Source organism: Zosterops lateralis (assembly GCF_965231275.1).
Source record: "Zosterops lateralis genome assembly, chromosome: 2".
Taxonomy (NCBI): domain Eukaryota; kingdom Metazoa; phylum Chordata; class Aves; order Passeriformes; family Zosteropidae; genus Zosterops; species Zosterops lateralis.
The window spans coordinates 878320-897604 of record NC_139763.1 but is presented as its reverse complement, the minus strand read 5'-3'; the positions used below and the strand labels follow the sequence as shown (position 1 = coordinate 897604).

At 46.9% G+C, this 19285-nt stretch overlaps 1 protein-coding gene across 2 annotated transcripts; it reads right to left on the bottom strand.

Annotated features, from left to right (window-relative positions):
- Positions 1 to 323: 323 nt before the first annotated feature.
- IL10RB (interleukin 10 receptor subunit beta) lies at positions 324 to 19203 on the bottom strand. Of its 2 annotated transcripts, none has more exons than XM_083855318.1 (7): positions 18878 to 19203; positions 15676 to 15799; positions 8757 to 8926; positions 6461 to 6639; positions 4578 to 4719; positions 3568 to 3725; positions 324 to 1494 (listed from the first exon to the last, which is right to left on the bottom strand). In XM_083855318.1, exons 1-7 carry the CDS (start codon positions 18924 to 18926, stop codon positions 1285 to 1287), a joined length of 1032 nt encoding a protein of 343 aa, XP_083711444.1. In that variant the 5' UTR covers positions 18927 to 19203; the 3' UTR covers positions 324 to 1284. The 2 variants fall into 2 exon arrangements, with proteins under 2 accessions (XP_083711444.1, XP_083711443.1); XM_083855317.1 differs by lacking the exon at positions 18878 to 19203 and adding an exon at positions 16295 to 16715.
- Positions 19204 to 19285: the final 82 nt, after the last annotated feature.

The window sequence follows — 19285 nt, the reverse complement described above, 5'->3', positions numbered from 1 at the left end:
GAAAAGCACCACTGAAACAAATCACCTTGAAAAAAAAAAAACCCAATGCAATAAATTCCATATTCTCCATGAGAGCAGAATGTGGCCAAAATTAAAAAGTGCAGAAAATCCAGGTATAGAATCCCCAAATCCCTGAGGCTGGAAAAGCCCTCCCAGAACATCCCAGCTGTGCCCACCTTGTCCCCAGGGCAGAGCTCTGAGTGCCACCTCCAGGTGACACCTCCAGGGATGGGCACTCCAAAGCTCCCTGGGCAGCCCCTGCCAAGGCCTGAGCCCCCTTTCCATGGGGAAATTCCTGCTGCTGGCCAAGCTGAGCCTCCCCTGGCCCAGCCTGAGGCCGTTCCCTCTCCTCCTGTCCTCTCCTCGCAGGGACTTGGGGACATTGGGAAGATCCCTCCCCTTTGAGGGGAGCTGGGAGATGAAAATGGATTAAATCCATTCCTGTTTTCTTCCTGCTCCAAACCACTCCCAAAAAGGAGACGTTTATGCATCAAAACTGTGCAATTCCCACATCGAGCTGAGGCACAACTTCACTCCTGACAGGTTCCTTCTGGTGACAGAATTTAATTCCATTTCTCACTTCGGTGCAATAACACACAAACCCAGTGAATGCCCCGTGCAAAGGTCCCAGTTTATCCCCAGTGCTGGGCACAGCTTTACCCCCCTGGGCAGGTCAGGCTGCATTTGGAGTCACAGCCCCCTGGATTTTTAAAATTCCACCATTTATTTTTTTTTAAATAGATAATTAAAATGAGCCTAATTTAACTCCCACTTCAGCTGCCAAGTTTCCCACTGACATCAGTTCATCCCACCCTAAAAACTTCCCAACTTTGCATCAGGGAAGAATAAATTCCATAGGAAGATGATACCAGTGAGGGACATCCTTAAAAACACATCATTTCTCATCAGGAAAAAAAATAAATCACATCAGGTCTTTCCTTACAAAATACTATTTTCTTTTATAAATATTCTGATTCATTTTTGCAATAATTAGTTAATCAAAGTGAAATCAATTAGTGTCATATATAAATATGACATTTGCTTTTTAATGTCATAATCAGTGCCAGAATTGCTACAACTCCTCAGGGAGCCACAACCAACAGAAGTTATGGATCATTTAATTCCTCATTCAGAGCCAAGTTGCTTTATTTAAAAAAAAAAAATAAAATTATTCTGTCAGAAGTCTGTGGCCACATGTTTGTCTGTGGATTTTTCCTGCTGGAGAAGGCAGCAAGGAGATAATCCCAAAAGTCCATTTGCTTTTCCATTTCCAAGGAAGGATATTCAGGCTTTTCCTGAGGTTGTTCCCAGTCCTGAGTCTCCTTGTGCAGAGTCCTGAGGGTGCCAGGCTGTCCTGCTGTCCTCCTCCTCCCCACTGCCCTCACTGAGGCCTTGGGATTGCTCTGAAATCACAGTCAGAGTGTCACAAACCAGGAGCTCTTCTTGTGCAGCTGCAGGGAAAGGCTGGGGAGCACTGGCAGGTTTGCTCAGGAACTGGGAAACAAAGGGGAAGTGAGGATTAGCTCCCTCCAGCCGAGATTATCAAACACTGGGGTTATCAAACAGCTTTGGGATTGTTCTGCACACACACAAGTGGATTTTCCCCCAGGGCCAACAGTGTCACATCCTCCCTCATTTCCTGTCCAGGCTCGGGAACAAGATGGAAATGCCTTTCAAGAATAACCCAGGGCTCAGAGACTTGTTTGGAATAGAAACTTGAAAAAAATCAAACAGTTTTGATTGGGAACAAACCCTGAATGGAAACTGGGCTGTAGGGGAGGGAGTTCACAGAGAGATGTGTCAGGAACCCTCCCCTCTGGCAGCGGGAGATATTCCCTGTGTCCTGTCCTTCCATCTCTTGTCTCCAGTCCCTTTCCAGCTCTCCTGGAGCCCTTCAGGCCACCCTGAGGTGACCCCAGAGCTTTTCCCTCCCCAGGCTGAGCAATCCCAGCCTTTCCTCAAGAGCTGCTCCATCCCTCTGCTCACCCTGGAGCCCTCAGATGAAACCAGTGTGAACTGAACCTGGAATAACAAACCAGGAGTGCTGAGCACTGCAGGTACAAAAATCAGCACAAATCTCTTCACTATCAAACCTTTTGTACCAAACCGGGACTGGGAATGTCGTGGCACAAATTGAAACATTCCCAAAGTGAAAGCACAGCCTTCAAAGGCCAAAGCAAATTTTAGGGAGGCCCAGCTGACCTTTGATTCCTGGGATAACCTAAACCAGCCCAAAGCTCTCCCTGTCCTCAGACCCAGCTGGGGGCAAAGGGAACTCGGGCATTCCAGTCATTTGGAGCCATTCCAGAGGGAGGGAGTGTAGTGGTGTGGAATTAAGATTTTTAATTTGGTATAAATCTGGGAACAGTGATAAGGGAGCACAGAGAGGTTTCCAGAGGCTGAAATCCCACCATGAGCCCAGGGGAGAGGAAGTGAACCTGAATTTCTGTGTTCAGTGCCACAGCTGGGAGGGAGATTTATTGTCCCCAGAGCTCAGTTTGGGACCCTCTTGTCCCCTCCCTGCAGCCACCCTTTGGTCAGAGCCCCTGGCAGGGCCTGAAGGGGCTCCAGGAGAGGGACTGGGGACAAGGGATGGAGGGACAGGACACAGGGAATGGCTTCAGAGTAGGATTTTATGGGATTTTGGGCAGGAATTGTTCCCTGGAATAGAATTCCCAGCTTTGCTGTGGCTGCCCCTGGATCCCTGGCAGTGCCCAAGGCCAGGTTGGACATTGGGGACAGTGGGAGGTGTCCCTGCCATGGCAGGGCTGGCACTGGGTGGGATTTAAGGTCTCTCCCAGCCCAATCCAGTTGGGATTCTGTGATTCCATGACTCTCCTGGTGCTGAGAACATGTTCAGCCTAAAGCAGCAGCTGCAAACCTGGGGCTGCTGAGCTCTGAGTGAGTCAGAATTAAAACCCCAGAGGAATTCAGGGGAGCACAGGCTGGTGCAGGAGGATTTTGTACATCCTTGTTTCTGGGAAGGAATTCTGCTGTCACTGCTCCCCTTTCAGCTGGGATTTTCATCCTCCACACAATCACAGATTCCCAGAATGGTTTGGGTTGATCCAGAGCTCGTCCCAATCCCATCCTGCCCCTGCCATGGCCAGGGACCCCTCCCAGCCCAGGGACTGCTCTGGCACAGCTGATCCAGCCCAGCTTCCCTCCCCAGACACTTCCCTGCAGTTAAAACTCCTGATTTCACTCGTGGCAGGACTTTGCTGCAGGAGAAAAAATGGTTTTTCTCTTGGACTTTGCTGCAGGAGAAAAAAAGGAGCTGGTTTAAGTCTAAAAGGAGGCAGGAGAGACAGAGATTTCTGTGGTCACTGGCTAAATGAGGAACTGAAGTTGACACCTGGTGCTCTCTCACTTCAAAAACAACAAACCCATCCTGTTTCTGAGCCATAAAAAACTGGTGATTACAAATTTCAGATCAGTGACCATCAGGTGCCAGTCACAGGAGGCAAAATAAAAGAAGCTCTAAATGTTTTTGGCACTGAAAGCCTTGAAAAAACAAGTGGCTTTGCTGGAAAGGCTGATTTTTCATGTGTTAGGCAGAAAACAAACCTCTTTCAAGTGCTGTGGGAAGATGTAGGAAGGGCAGAAAACGTGTTTGGTGAGTCTGTACAGATAAAAACTGGAGAAGAAACAAACAGTGACAGCTGTGACCATGACCAGCATGGATCCCACCAGGACAGCCACAATCACCCACACAGGGGTTACACCTGCAGGAGACAAGGAAAAAAACAATTAAAACTGGCATTATTCATTTCTGAGTGATTATTTTCAAATTATCTCTGTCTTGATGGAATGTCTCATCCCTAGCAGAGTCCAGGACATCCTGGGACAGAGGGAGGTGTCCCTGTCATGGCAGGGGTGGCACAGGGTGGGATTTAGGGTCCCTCCAGCCATCCCAAAGTGTATCCCAGGATTTCCCACGTTGTTGGGAAAGATGGGACAGGAAGGGCTTATGGATATGATTGTCTGGTAAGAAATACTGGAGATGTAAAACCTGTGAGTGAAATAGAAATGAATTTCAGCTCTGAGATGTGATCATGGGAGGCAGGAAGATGAGGATGAGCTGGAGATGGGTGGAAGGACAGAAAACAAAAGGAGCCAAGGGTGCAGCCCCTCTCCACCCTGCCAAGGCATCAGGGAAAAGGTGGATAAGAAAAGTCTCTTTAGAGTTTAGAATACAGGATGATGTGGTGATAGAGCAGTTCTCATGGGCTGCAGGCAAAGTCTGTAGGGTTTGTATCTGGCGCCGGTTGGTCACTGTAAATTAGAATATTCAACACAAAAGGAGATGGAATGGATTGGAACAAGGTGATCACTCTCTTTGCTCTTACCTCTTGCTTTTACCTCTCTCTTACCCCTCTTACTATTTTACCTCCCTCACCTCACCCCCTCTCTCTCTCCCTTTTTCTCTTTTGGGGTTTCCCTCCAGCCCAGGCTGGTGGCTGAAGGCAAAGCCCTTTTTACCCCCAACCCTTGCAATAAAACACATATTTTAGAACATCTCAGGTCAGCAGAGTTCCCTGTCCCTGCCCTCCAGGGATGCCCCCACAGCACGTTACCATTGTGTGTTGTCTGCTCACAGAGCTCCCTGCTCAGCTCCCCCGTCTTGTTCCACTCGGGAATCACAGCCTGAACCTGCACACAATAAACTGTCCAAGGCTCCAGCTGGGACAGGATCTCAGAGCTGTGGGTGGTGTCCACCTGAAAAAGGAGAGAAACAGAAAATGGAAGGCTGTGAGAGCAGTGACTCAGCTCTGGAATTAGCTCAGGAATTACCAGGGAATTCCAATTAGTTATAACTGTACTGTGAGACCATCCACAGCACTAATGAAGTTTTAGGCTAATGAGGGATGATAAATGAGATCTGGTGGCAGCCAGGAACTGTCACCCAAGCACATGAGCTCAGCTGGGAGCTCAGTCACACACAGACACCACCAAACTGTGGGAGCAGTGGGGTGGAGGAGCAGCACAAGAGGAAAAGGCCTCAGGTTGTGCCAGGAGAGGTTTAAACTGGACATGAGGGGAAATTTCTTCACTGAAAAAGCTGCTGAGCCCTGGAATAGGCTGCCCAGAGAAATGGGCCAGTCCCCACCTCTGGGAGTGTTAAAAATGTGTAGATGTGGGGACAGGGGTTAGTGGTGAGCACAGAGTGCTGGGTGAATGGCCACAGAGGCTTTTCCAGCCTTCCCAGCTCTGGGATTCTGTGACCTGTCACCCAGACAAAACCAAAAAACAAGAAAGGAAATATTCCTGGGAGCTGTGAGGTGGCTGAGCAGATGATTTTGCTGTTCAGGGTTAGAGATGTCCCTGTAAGTGCAGAGTATCCCTCAACGGGGACAGGAGACTCTGCAGGCAGGTTCCCATCCTCAAAAATGAGCTGGGAATTCCCCCATTCCCTCTTTGATCCCTGGGGAATGTCCCAGATTTTCATCTGGAAGTGCTGCAGTTCTGCTCCTCTGGGGAATGCAGCAGAGTTTCCCCCCAGGTGCAGGAATTCCTGCATTCCTCAGGAGTTTGGGAATGGGAAAGAGGCTCCTGAGTGGGAAATGATGGAAATCCTTTCCTGGAACTGACTGGCAAAGCAATGAGCAGGTACCAGGTATAAATCAGAATGACACATGCTGGAGTGTCATTTTATAAAACTGCACTCATTAACTGTGCCTGGGGTCTGCTGGCCCCTGAAGCTGAGGTTATAATGCTCTAATTAATACATTATTAATGATCTTTCTCCATGCACTGTGTGTGGAGGAGCACAAGTGTCTATGGAAGAGGTTGGGCCTGAGAGGGACAAAGGGAACTGCAGTGGATGTTGCAGGTGACCACAGTCAATTAAAGGCTCACCCATTTTTAGATATTTTTGGGGTTAAAAAGCCCAAAGAGGGAAAAAAACCACAGAGTTATTGATAATTATAGAAAGAGAAAATTCTGTCCATGCTCCTGCTGAACTACACAGCTCCTGTATTTGCTCTGAGCCCCAGTAGTGGCCAGACTTGATTAATTGTAATTAGTAGAGATCAATTTTTACTCTTAGAATCACAGAATCCCAGACTGGTTTGGGCTGGAAAGGACCCTAAATCCCACCCAGTGCCACCCCTGCCATGGCAGGGACACCTCCCACTGTCCCCAATGTCCAGCCTGGCCTTGGGCACTGCCAGGGATCCAGGGGCAGCCACAGCAAATCTGGGAATTCCATCCCAGGGAACAATTCCTGCCCAAGATCCCATCAAATCCTACTCTGAAGCCATTCCCTGTGTCCTGTCCCTCCATCCCTTGTCCCCAGTCCCTCTGCAGCTCTCCTGGAGCCCCTTTAGGTGCTCTGAGCTCTCCCTGGAGTTTCTCCTCCCCAGCTCTCCCGGCCTGGCTCCAGCCCCTGCAGGAGCTTCCAGGAGTTCCCCAGGCTGGTGTTTTAAGGAGAAGCACATCTGGAGGCCAGGGAACATACCTGGGAAGGAGAGGCCAGGTGTGTGTCTTTCCTCCAGTAGAGGATCCTGTATTTCCAGGAGCCATAGTACTGCCTCAGGGGCCACCTGTCCTCCTTGTGCTCAGCGAAGGGTCCTGAGAAATCCACGTGCAGAGCTCCAGACTCTGATTTCAGCCTCACCTCAGGAGGGCCAATGGTGGCTGCACACAGGGACAGGAGAGGACAGGGGGGAGTTTAGTACCTGCAGGCTCAGCTGGACATTGTGCACAGCCCAAAAGTCTGAAATAACGTGTTAGAAAAAAGGAATTTCTGCTTCTCAATCAGGGAGAAATAAATCCCTTCCTCACAGAAGTTAAAAGCATTAAATCTCCTGTGAAAAGGGATTTTATTTCTGTAGTTAAACACCAGGTACCAGTGCAGGCTCCATTCCCACAGCCTCTAAACAAACTTAGTTCCTCACAGAAGTTAAAATTATTAAATCCCCTGTGAAAAGGGATTTTATTTCTGGAATTAAACAGCAGGTACCAGTGCAGGCTCCATTCCCACAAACTCAGTTCCCCTTTGCCAGCTGTGGTGGCTCCAGCAGAGGAAGGACCATTTCCATGGCTGGCACTCACTTCTCCTTCTGGGCCAAACATCTGTCTGTCCTGAGCAGACCCTCCAAAAAAGGGTTTTGTTGTGGGTTTTTATTGTGATCAGCTCGAAGAATGAAAACATTTGAATTATTTCTGCCTTGTGGAATCAAAGTTTCTAGGCTGCAAATTGATCCTTCTCTGTGAGAGTGTAGTCTTTTTTTTTTTTTTTTTTTTTTTTTTTTTAAGTAAGAAGAAATAAAAATTAAGGTTTTTTTGTCTGGCAAAGCAATAAATAAGGAAGTAACTGAATTTATTTAGATATACAGGAAGTCTGGCTCCTTCGAGACAACTTCTCCCTGGCTGGAAAATAGAAATGTATCTTATTTTAAGAGAAAATGATGTTTTATGTGAAAATCTCCTCCAAAGAGGTTATCAATATTATGATAGTGAACCTACACTGTTTTCTGTCAGTGTTAAAATTAAGATTTTATAGTTCAGTGTAATACAATGCTGAAATACTTTACATCTTCTACCTTTTCTCACAGAGCCAGGCAGTGCCTTGTTGGAACCCTGAGAATTGCAGACCCTCTGTGCTGCCAGGCTCTGACCCCCAGCAAACCCTGCACTGACCTGGAAAAGGCTCCCAAAATGGAGTGACAGCCCTGGGATTGTGCCTGTGGAGTTGGGATAGAAGTGTGTGATATCACAGGGGGCAAAACTCAGAGCTGAAGGGTTTAGAATACAGGAATAGAGATCTAAAGCAGGATGGAGGATTTAGGGCAGGGGCTGAGTCCTTCTTTTTCACCTTCTCCTCCTTCATGGTCTGGGGGGTGTTTTGTGATTGGATAGAAAAGTCCCCATTGCGGGCCAGGGGGGGTTGGTTATTGGGGTAAAAGTCACAATAATTCAAGTATTATTTCCTAATTGGTCAGTTTATCCTTGAAAGAGACAAAGCCATTTTCTACTTTTTTAGCCAGAAGTGCTGTAGAACTCACAGTTTGTGAGATAAGAATTAAAAAGCATCTGAGTCCAAATAAGAAATTCGGTCTGGAGCATTTAATCCCAACTCTGGCAAAAAGCAGATAAAATGTAACAGGGGCTGGGAGCTGTAGATAAATACTGAATTTACCCCACAAACCCAACAGGGGTGAAGCGTTTTTTGGTCTCAGAGACACCCAGTTTGAGGCATTTCTCTGTAATTTTAACACCCACACTGAGAAATCCAACTTTACCCAGGGCACTTGACAAGATTCCAACACGAACAGCAGAAATTCAGGGAAGAGAATCACAGAATTCTGGAATTATTCAGGCTGGGAAAGGCTTCCAAGCTCATCTTGTTGGGAATATCTTGAAGAAGGAAAAGTCCCCATTGTGGGCCAGGGGTGGTTGTTATTGGGGTAAAAGTCAAAATAATTGAGGTGTCATTTGTTAATTGGACAGTTTATCCTTAAAAGGCCTTGGAGAGAGAGAGAGAGAGAGATGGGGCCAAATCCTTAAAAGACTGTGGGGAGGGAGGGAGATGGGGCCAATCCTTAATAGGCCTTGGGGAGAGAGAGATGGGGCCATTTTTTAGTTTGTTAGCTTGAATCTGTAGAACTCATGATTGAAATATAGACAAGAATTAACAAACATCAGAGTCCGAATACGAAACGCGGTCTGGAGCATTTCATCCTGAAGAAGATAAAATAAAGTGCCTGAAGAGCAGGCAGGTTTTTTTGGGGAAGAAGAGGGAAAAGTCTCACTGTCATCCATGGGCCTGAAGCTGAGGGTGAGCCAGGGGGAGTGCAGGGGCCCTGCCTGTGCCCGCAGCTGCAGCAGGTACTCCCCGTACTCGGAGAGCGAGGACACGTCGCACCGGGGCCGCCTCAGCGCCGTCCGCAGCGTCTCGTAGCTGTCCCCGGGGAAATTGATGCTGCAGGGAACAAAAACAGCCTCTTTGAGACACCAGAACTGAGAAATCTCATAAAAGATTGGGAGAAATTGATGCTGTTTTATGATACAAAGAGTCTGACTTTCAGGAAGCTGAAAGTGACTCTTTTATTTTTGGGATGTGTCTCCCTTTTTATACTATTCTGTGTAGCAATTTTTTCTGTGGGTGGCAGGGACAAGGAGCTCTGCAGAGCTGAGATGTTCTAGAAACACGGGGGTTTATTATTCCAAGGGTGGTGGGTAAAGAGGGCTTTGCCTTCAGCCACCAGCCTGGGCTGGAGCAAAGCCCCAAAGAGAGAATGGGGAGAGAGAGAGAGAAGAGAGCTCAGGGGGAAAAACGGGGCAGGAGCAGGGGAAAAACGTGGGGAGAAAACAGGAGCAAGTGAGGTGAGAGAGAGGAGAGGGGATGGGCCAAGAGAGGTGAGGGAAGAGGGTGAGAGGGCCAGAGGAGAGAGGTGAGGGCAAAAGGGAGGAGAGCCAGGACAAGAGAGCGATCCCCTTGTTCCAATCCATTCCATCTCTTTTTGTGTTGAATATTCTAATTTACAGCGACCAACCGGCGTGAGATACAAAACCTACAGACTTTGCCTGCAGCCTGTGAGAACTACTACATCACCATGTCATTTTATATTCTAAACTCTACAGACTCCTTTCTCATGCCCTTGTTCCCGGATGTCTTTGCAGGGTGGAAAGGCAACATTTTTGAGTCTTTTGCTTTTCTGTCTTTCAACTCATCTCCAGCTCATCCCCGTCTTCCTCCCTGCCATGCTCACATCTCCAAACTGGCTTCCATTCCTATTTCACTCACAGGTTTTATATCTGCAGTATTTCTTACCATAAAATCATATCCATAAGTCCTTCCTGTCCCATCTTTCCCAACAATTCTACACAGAGCAGTTGGATTGGGGACACAAAGATAAAACTCTTCAATCACATTGGTCAGAGCAGAGGGACATCAAGAAGTCCCTCCCAGGGAAAGGAATAAAAAAATTTGCCATTGCCAAAACATTTCTTCACAGAAAATTCCCTGGGAAATTAACAACATAAAAAAACTCCCTCAATTTAAACTACTAAAAAATAAAAAAAATTACCACTCAAATAAAAAAACTACCTATAAAAATCCACCATATAAATACCCATATCCCCAAAAATAAAACTACTAAAACCCACCAAAACAATAAACAAATAAATCAAACTCCAAAAATAAATTTAAATTAACAACACAACAAACCCCCTGTTCCTAACTCAATAAACTCATAATACCTCAAGTCATCAAAACAAAAATACCACCTATAAATAAACACAAAACCAAAAATTAAATCTAACCATAACAATATTTTTCAAATTATCTATAACTGTAACATATATACTACAATCAAACAAACCAAATATATAAAACCCCTGTAATATAATAAACAATAAAACAAATATAAATATTAAAAAAACCTAACAAATTAATTATATCACACTACCCAAACACATCAAAATAAACACTACATAATAAAAACCACCACAAAATAACTAAAAACCTCACACTACAACCCATAACACCATTCTAAAACTTAAAAACAAGTTTTTAAAAAACATAATACCCCTAAAAAATCAAATCAAACAATAAAACTAATTTCAAAAATAACCTTATCAACACCTAAACTAAAAAAGATAATATTAAATAAATATACCATATCCCCTACCATACACCAACTACTAAAAAAACTCAGAAAAACCAAAATCTCAGGCACCAACCAGAGCTACAGGAAATATTAAAGGTGAGAAGGGTTTCAGAAAGAGCAGAAAGATTTAGAATTAGCTGCAATTGCAAAGATTGAAAGGAGGAAAAATTACAATAGTACAGCAAGGAAGGATGTGAAACAATAATCTGAGTTTTAGGTTTGGCTGGGAGAGACCTTAAGGCTGCAGAAAAAAATCTGTAGAGAGTTTTAAGCTTAATAATGGAATATTGTTTGTTTTTAATAAAAAGCATCCAAGCAAGCATTGTTTGAAGCAGGTGCTTTTAGTGACTGGATAAAACAATTGTCTGTGAGCTTTAGCAAGGTGCTGTTGGCTGGAAAACTTTTAAAATGTCCTGTAACAAATAAATCTTTGGCTGCTGCTGGCAGAATTAAGCTGTTGTCATATTTTAATTGTCTCAAACCCTGTTATGAGGCTGATGCTGCAGTAAAAGCTCAGGGAACCTCCAGCAGTGGCTCCATCCTGTTCAAGCACAAAATTCCAACACAAAATGTGATTTATTGCTTCATCAATCTCATGAGAAGAAGAAATTTTAAAGCTGTTACATCCTAAATCATGATTTTAAAGGGTTAAGATTTTAGCCAAGGCTTAGAAGGAATTTCTATCGATTAGGATGCAAGCTGGGAAAAACAAAAGAGAAATTAATGATTATTAGATGCTGGAGCTACAGCTGGATGATGCATTGCCTGGTGTTAAGTGCTTGTTTTAAGTTGTGTTTATAGAAGGAAATGAAATAGATGGATCATCATAATGACAAATGGGAACCAACAGAACCACGACCAGCACCTGGATTCAGTATTAATTGATCACAAAGCAGGAGTTGTGTTGAAGATTTTCCTGATTTCATCCTTCAAGACCACTGACCCAATTCAAAAGAATAATTGTGGAGGCATGAAGGACTTTTAATCTCATTTTAACACAGAGCAGGCAGTGGGTGGTGCTGGGATTGTGCATTATTTATTAGCATTGTGTGTATGTAAGACTTTGGGAAATAAATAAAGGGTAAAGAGCCTTGGGATTTGCTGCCAGGACTCCAGGAAGTGACTCCTGTGCCACCCAACATCACAATAAAATATAAAACACACATTTTCTAACTCTAACTAGTTACAGGGTTGTTGGAATCCTGGAAACTGAGAGTTTTGGACTCTCTGTGCTGCCAGGCACTGACCCCCCGGCAAATACTGCACTGACCTGAGGGCCTGGAAAAGGCTCCCAAAATTAACTGATGGCACTGAGATTGTGGGTGTAGTTTGAACAGAATTGTGTGATAAAGAAGAGTTTAAGATTTTAATATACAGCAATACACATGGGGCAAGATGGAGACTTCAGGGTGGAGGTTTGTTGTTCTTTTTTCATCTTCTTCTTCCTTCTTCCTTGTGGGTTTATGTGGTTTTCTGTAATTGGTTAATAAAGTCCACATTGTGGATTTCAAGGGGTTGGTTATTGGGTTTAAAATAAAAAATAATTTAGGTGGTATTTCCCAATTAGACATATTGTCCTTGAAAAGACCTTATAAAGTGTTGGAATCCTAGAAACTTAGAATTTGGGGTTTTAGTGTATAGTAATACATGTGAGTCATGATGGAAGAGTTTAAGTGTTGTCTTTGTGCTGCTTCTTCACCTTCTTCTTCCTTCTTCTTCATGGGTTTGGGTGGTTTTCTGCAATTGGTTAATAAAGTCCACATTGTGGACTTCAAGGGGTTGGTTATTGGGTTTAAAATATAAATAATTTAGGTGGTATTTCCCGATTGGACAGACTGTCCTTGAAAAGACTTTGTAGTGTGTTGGAATCATAGAAACTTAGAATTTGGGGTTTTAGTGTATACTAATACATATGAGTCATGATGGAAGAGTTTAAGTGTTGTCTTTGTGCTTCTTCACCTTCTTTTTCCTTCTTCTTCATGGGTTTGGGTGGTTTTCTGTAATTGGGTGAAACAAGATTCCACATTGCAGGGTTGGGTGGTCATTGCTGGGTCAAAAGTATAAATAATACAGGTGTCACCTCATTGTTGGGTGATTATCTCTTAAATAACCTTGGGAAGTTAGAAGCTCTCCATTTTACCTCTGTTCCCTGACCTGCCAGTCAGAGCTCACAGCTCGTTAGTCTGTGAATAGATAAGGAATAATAAACATCCAAGTCCAACTCGACATTTCTTTCCTGTGTTATCCATCCTGACCGTGGCAGAGAAGAAAAGAAACCCAAACCATGAGAGCAGAGGCAGAGAGGTGCTCCCTCCTGCACCTCGTTAATTAGAGGAACTGCAGAACTCCCAGCTTGTGAGGCTGCCATGGAGATAAGGATTTATAAATATCTGAGTCCAAACATGAACTTTGTCTCTCCTGCTATTAATCCTGACCTTGGCAGAGAAAGGAGGCAGAACCACCACAGAGGGTCTTTGTCTGTGATTTTATCTGTTTTTCATGATTCATTCCAAAGGCATCACATCAGAAGCCACAGTAACTCTAGTTAGAACACTTTATACATTCTATTCTATAACTGTGCTATTCCATAAGGCTATAACTGCCTTATTGGCCAATAAACCACTGCCACAAGGCCAATTAGTGTCTTTTACAACAATCATTAATTGCTTTAATGATTAATGAATTAATCTACCACAATGCAGTGTTGGAACCCTGGAAACTGAGAGTTTTGGACTCTCTGTGCTGCCAGGCTCTGACCCCCAGCAAACCCTGCACTGACCTGAGGCCCTGGAAAAGGCTCCCAAAATTGAGTGACAGCCCTGGGATTGTGCCTGTGGAGTTGGGATAGAAGTGTGTGATATCACAGGGGGCAAAACTCAGAGCTGAAGGGTTTAGAATACAGGAATAGAGATCTAAAGCAGGATGGAGGATTTAGGGCAGGGGCTGAGTCCTTCTTTTTCACCTTCTCCTCCTTCATGGTCTGGGGGGTGTTTTGTGATTGGATAGAAAAGTCCCCATTGCGGGCCAGGGGGGGTTGGTTATTGGGGTAAAAGTCACAATAATTCGGGTGTCATTTCTTAATTGGAAAATTTATCCTCCAAAGGCCTTGTAGAGAGAGATGGGGCCATTTTTTATTTGTGAGCTTGAAGTGCTGCAGCACTCACAGTTTGTGAGACTGTAACAGAGATAAAAATTAATAAACCTCTGAGTCCAAAGACAAAATAACATCTGGAGCATTTAATCCTGTCTCTGACAGAAAGAGAAGACAAAAGCAACAAAATGCAACTTTTCTTTATCCAACCACATAACACCACACAAACCTGCACTGCTACACCTCCATCTTCTTACTGACTCTAAACTAATTCTACTGCTAAATTTTAAAACCTTTAAAACCTTCAAAACCTTCCACTACCTAACTTAATATGCTTTTTACACTTAAAAAAGGCATTGATGCTTAAACCACCAATACATCCTTGCAATATACCTATGTAATTTTATTGCTCTAAATTAATAAGCCTTTTCCAGGGTCTTTCCACAGCTCAAACTCTGTATCCATTTCCATCTCTGAGCCTGCAGGCACAGGGGTTTGGGAGCTTTCCATTCCCCAGGCAGTGAGCACTCATGGAGACAAAAATGTGTGTAAGACTCACACAAAGGATTTTATATCCATCTATAAATCCATGATAAAGTTAGGGATTAAATTTCTAATTGTGTAAAAAAATGCCTTTTTGCTGGCAGGGTCACAATGCTCCATTGAGCAGGCAGGAGTTCAGAGCAGGGAGCAAACACAGCAGTGACACTGCAGGGCACTGGGACTTTGCTCTGGGCTGTCTCCAGGAGCTGCACTCCAGGAAAAGCCAGAGAAAACAGGGCTGGGAAGGGACCAGGAACTGCTCATGGAATAAAACCACAGAAGGTTTGGGCTGGAGGGACTTAAATCCCACCCAGTGTCACCCCTGCCATGGCAGGGACACCTCCCACTGTCCCCAGTGTCCAACCTGGCCTTGATCAATATATGATTTAATAGATTATATTTAATATATTTTATTTTTTTCTGTTTTGCATCAAAAGCCAGCCCAGAAATGTACTGATCAAGGAGCCATGGCTACAGAACCCAGGAAAAATCTTCCCTCAACTAAGCCTGAAGGGAAAGCTCTGGGCAAGGCTTAGAGCTCCTGCCAGGGCCTGGAGGAGTTTATCAAGGGGAGAGAGAAATTTTATGGGATGGGGATGGAATAATCTGACAGATCAGGGGAGGACAAACACTCCAGGTCTCTTCAATCTCAGGGAAGTGTCCCATGAGAGAGAAAACCCACAGACACAACCAGTAACATCCAGTGTCAGAACGTGTTTGTGTTTCCAAAACAAACAGGACGGAGCTGCCTTGGGTGTGAGTGCCCAGAAAACACCTCTGCCCTTCAGCTCAGCAGAGAAACCTCTCCCAAGCATGAAGAGAAGGCTCTGGGCAAGGCTTGGAGCTCCTTGCAGTGCCTGGAGGGGCTTGTCAAGAAGAGAGAGGACTTTTATATGGGCAGGACACAGGGAATGGGTTCCCAGTGCCCGAGGGCAGGGCTGGATGGGATCTTGGGCAGGAATTCTTTCCTATAAGGGTGGTGAGGGGCTGGGATGGAATTCCCAGATTTGCTGTGGCTGCCCCTGGATCCCTGGCAGTGCCCAAGGCCAGGCTGGACATTGGGGACAGTGGGAGGTGTCCCTGCCATGGCAGGGCTGGGATGGGATGATCTGACAGATCAGGGAAGGACAAACACTCCAGGTCTCTTCAATCTCAGGGAAGTGTCCCATGAGAGAGAAAAAGCCACAGACACAACCAGTAACATCCAGTGTCAGAACGTGTTTGTGTTTGTGTGTCCTAAACAAACAGGACGGAGCTGCCTTGGGTGTGAGTGCCCAGAAAACACCTCTGCCCTTCGGCTCAGCAGAGAAACCTCTCCCAAGCTGAAATGAAGGGACAGCTCCTGGCTGTGCTCTGAGAAGGATGAAAATCCCAACCCCACAGAGCTGTAGATGTGGATTAAAGGCAGCCCAGCCCCAGCCCCACCTCTTGTATCGGACAGTGTAGGTGATGTTCTCTCTGGGGAACACTGGTGGGTCCCACTGCAGGGTGCTGTGAAGGTTCACTGAAGTAATTCTTGCATTTCGGGGCTGTGGGAGCATTCCAGAAACTGTGGGAGGAATCAGAAACAAACATTTCAGTGTTTGCTCCAGCACTTCTCACTCACCCAAAATTTAAATCAGCCTCTGCCTTGCCTTAGGTGCTTATTGAAAAAACAGATCCCAATTAAATTAATTTAAATCCTGATGCCTCTCCTGCCTCCTTGTGCAACAAAACAAAATATTGGCACCAGTGACTTCCAGTAAATCCTTGTGACACCAACATTTCTTGTGCGTGACTGAGCTGGTGCTGCCCAGGACTCGGGGCATGAACCTGAGATTGTCAAACCCCAATTTTCCTAAGGGGATAACAAGGGCGTGGGGATTGATAAACAGAGGTAAGGGAACTATTACATATAATTAAATGTAATTATCATTCATTGGCATTATTCCCAAGTGACAACACCCCAGTTGTTCTCATTTCTCAGGAGTGAATAAAAGAGTCCCTAAAGTAGTATGAAGTATCAATGAAAAGTCCATTAGTGTTATGATTTAATTATTCTTACATAATTGTGGGTATGGAGAGTAAAATAGCAAAGATTCCAGGCTGTTACTGCAGCCCAGATGAGCACTGCAAACAAACCCTGACAGGACAGAGAAATGCTTAAATGTCACACCTGCTGACAGATTGTCTAAGATAAATAACACATTTTCCATGTCTGTTGTTCACAGAATCATCAGGGCTGGGAGAGACCTTCAAGGTGACTCTGTGTCACCCCAGCACTGTAATCACCCTGAGCTGTGGCCCCAGCTGAGGGAGAAATGGATGAAATTCCTGTGTCAGTCACCCCCCTCTGCAGGCAAGAGTTTGAAATCTGAAGAGTTTGAAATCTGAACCTGCCTTAAATAAAACCTGATTCAGACTCTGGTCCTACAATGTTACCCATCACGAATACAGAAATTTAAATCACACACTGGTTTGGGTTGGGAAGGTGTTGGAGTCCAGGACATCCCCTTGGATGACCTGAGACCTGGGAAAGAGAATTTGAGCCCTGGACAGGGGGGTGTAGAACCGGTCCAGGGGGGTTGGAAACCTTGGCACAGAGCCCAGGAAGACACTGAGTTTGATCTTAGCCCATGGGAAAAACTTCCAGCATTAGGAGAGGAATTGCAAATCACCAGGAAGTGAAAATAGTAGTATAACACAGTAGAACATACAAAATTCAGTAGTTTTAAGATTCTTAGAATAGAGGTAAATGGGGGACAAGATGGTGGAATTTGGGTGGTACCTCGTGTCCCTCTCCTTCTTCCTCGTTCTCCATCTTCTGGGGTGGTGATGAAATAAGATAGTTAGAGTGGATTGGGTCAAAGCAGAAGTGACCCTCTTAGTGTAAGCACTAGGCATTGGTGTGAAATAGTAAATATCCTATACGTAATTATCTGTATAAATGTAAGGTGACGTCCCATCGGTGGGCAGTCGCCTCGTGTCCCAGCCGCTGTCCGGACCTCGGCTGGGAGCGGAGAAAAACTTTGTGATATCAAATAATAAACAACTCGAGAAACCAGAAAGCAAGGCCTTGAAGACTCCGCTTCTTTGTACCAACGCGACTCGGGGCTTTTAGAGGGCCAAGGACTTTAAACAACTTGAATCTCGGGTGAGAAAACCAACCCGAGAGGAAGGGACCTTAAATCCCACCCAGTGCCATGGCAGGGACACCTCCCACTGTCCCCAATGTCCAGCCTGGCCTTGGGCACTGCCAGGGATCCAGGGGCAGCCACAGAAAATCTGGGAATTCCATCCCAGCCCCTCCCCACCCTGCCAGGGAACAATTCCTGCCCCAGATCCCACCCAGCCCTGCCCTCTGGCACTGGCAAGTCGTTCCCCTTTATTCCTGGCATTCCAGGCCTTGTCCAAAGTCTCTCTCAGTTCTCTTGCAGCGCTGCCCCTGCTCTGAGGATGAGGTCTGAGGTAGGCAGGCAAATTCCCAGAAAAAGCACATTTCCTTGCAAAGCTCATTTCCATCACAGTGCTTCCTGCCTCAGGAGCCTCCAGGTAAATTGCTCCACTGAGCACTGTAGAGGCAATGAGGAAATACTGGGATTTCAGAGTTGTGCACAGACCTCCCAGCCCAGGCAGTGCCAGCTGTGCCCACCTTGTCCCCCTGAGTGCCACCTGCAGAGATGGGCACTCCAAAGCTCCCTGGGCAGCCCCTGCCAAGGCCTGAGCCCCCTTTCCATGGGGAAATTCCTGCTGCTGGCCAAGCTGAGCCTCCCCTGGCCCAGCCTGAGGCCGTTCCCTCTCCTCCTGTCCCTGTTCCCTGGGAGCAGAGCCCGACCCCCCCGGCTGTCCCCTCCTGGCAGGGACTTGTGCAGAGCCACAAGGTCCCCCCTGAGCCTCCTTTTCTCCAGGCTCAGCCCCTTCCCAGCTCCCTCAGCCCCTCCTGGGGCTCCAGACCCTTCCCTGCCCTGGACACTCCCTGCTCTCCCGGTGTCCCCTCTGTAGACAGCGACACGGAGCTCCCGGTTCTTACACAACACCCAATCCCGGCAGGACTATCCCCGTTTCCCAGCACAGCCTGAGCCCCGCGGCAATACCCGGATCAATAACCGGATCAATAACCGGATCAATAACCCCGGCGGTGGGGAGACCCCGGCACGGCTCCCCCAGGGACCCGCTGTGCCCACAGGGCGCTCCGGGCACCGCTCGGTTCCCCACAAACCCCGAGGAGCCGCGCCGGGCTCGGGGCAGCGCTGAGGCAGCTCAGACACCGACAGCACAAACACCGACAGCACAAACACCGACAGCACAAACACCGACAGCACAAACACCGACAGCACAAACACCGACAGCTCAAACACCGACAGCTCAAACACCGACAGCACAAACACCGACAGCACAAACACCGACAGCTCAAACACCGACAGCACAAACACCGACAGCACAAACACCGACAGCACAAACACCGAGAGCTCGGGTATCGCCGCCTCAGGCACCGGCACCTCACACACCGACACCTCGGGCACTGACACGTTCAGGCACCGCCGCCTCGGGCGCCCCTCGCTGTGGCTCCCCCTGAGGGCACCGTGGCCAGGCGGGACCACGAGGTCGCCCCGTCCCTCTGTCCCTCCCTCTCCCCCGGCGGACTCACCGCAGAGCAGGAGCCCCGAGCAGAGCAGAGCCCGCAGGGCGGCGGCCATGGCGCCTCCCTCAGCCCCGCTCCCTTCGCGCCATGGCCGCGGGAGCGGCACCGCCCCGGCTCCCCAAAGCCTTCCGCTTCCCCTTCAGGGTGATCCCGGCTCCCCAAAGCCTTCCGCTTCCCTCAGAGAGAGATCCCGGCTCCCCAAAGCCTTCCGCTTCCCTCACAGAGAGATCCCGGCTCCCCAAAGCCTTCCGCTTCCCTCACAGAGTGATCCCGGCTCCCCAAAGCCTTCCGCTTCCCTCACAGAGTGATCCCGGCACCCCAAAGCCTTCCGCTTCCCCTGAGAGCAGTCCTGACACCCCAAACCTTTTGATACCCCAAACCCATCCACTTCCCCTCAGAAAAATCCCAGCACCT

What these genes read in the sequence shown, in the direction of transcription:
- IL10RB (XM_083855317.1), bottom strand. Translation starts at nt 16,445, where the DNA reads ATGGAAAATGTGTTATTTATCTTAGACAATCTGTCAGCAGGTGTGACA. An exon ending in ACCTGGCCTCTCCTTCCCAG is followed by an intron (nt 4,720 to 6,460) that starts GTATGTTCCCTG and finishes CTCCTTTTTCAG; the next exon opens with GTGGACACCACCCACAGCTC. An exon ending in TCCCACAGCACTTGAAAGAG is followed by an intron (nt 1,495 to 3,567) that starts GTTTGTTTTCTG and finishes TTTGTTTCCCAG; the next exon opens with TTCCTGAGCAAACCTGCCAG.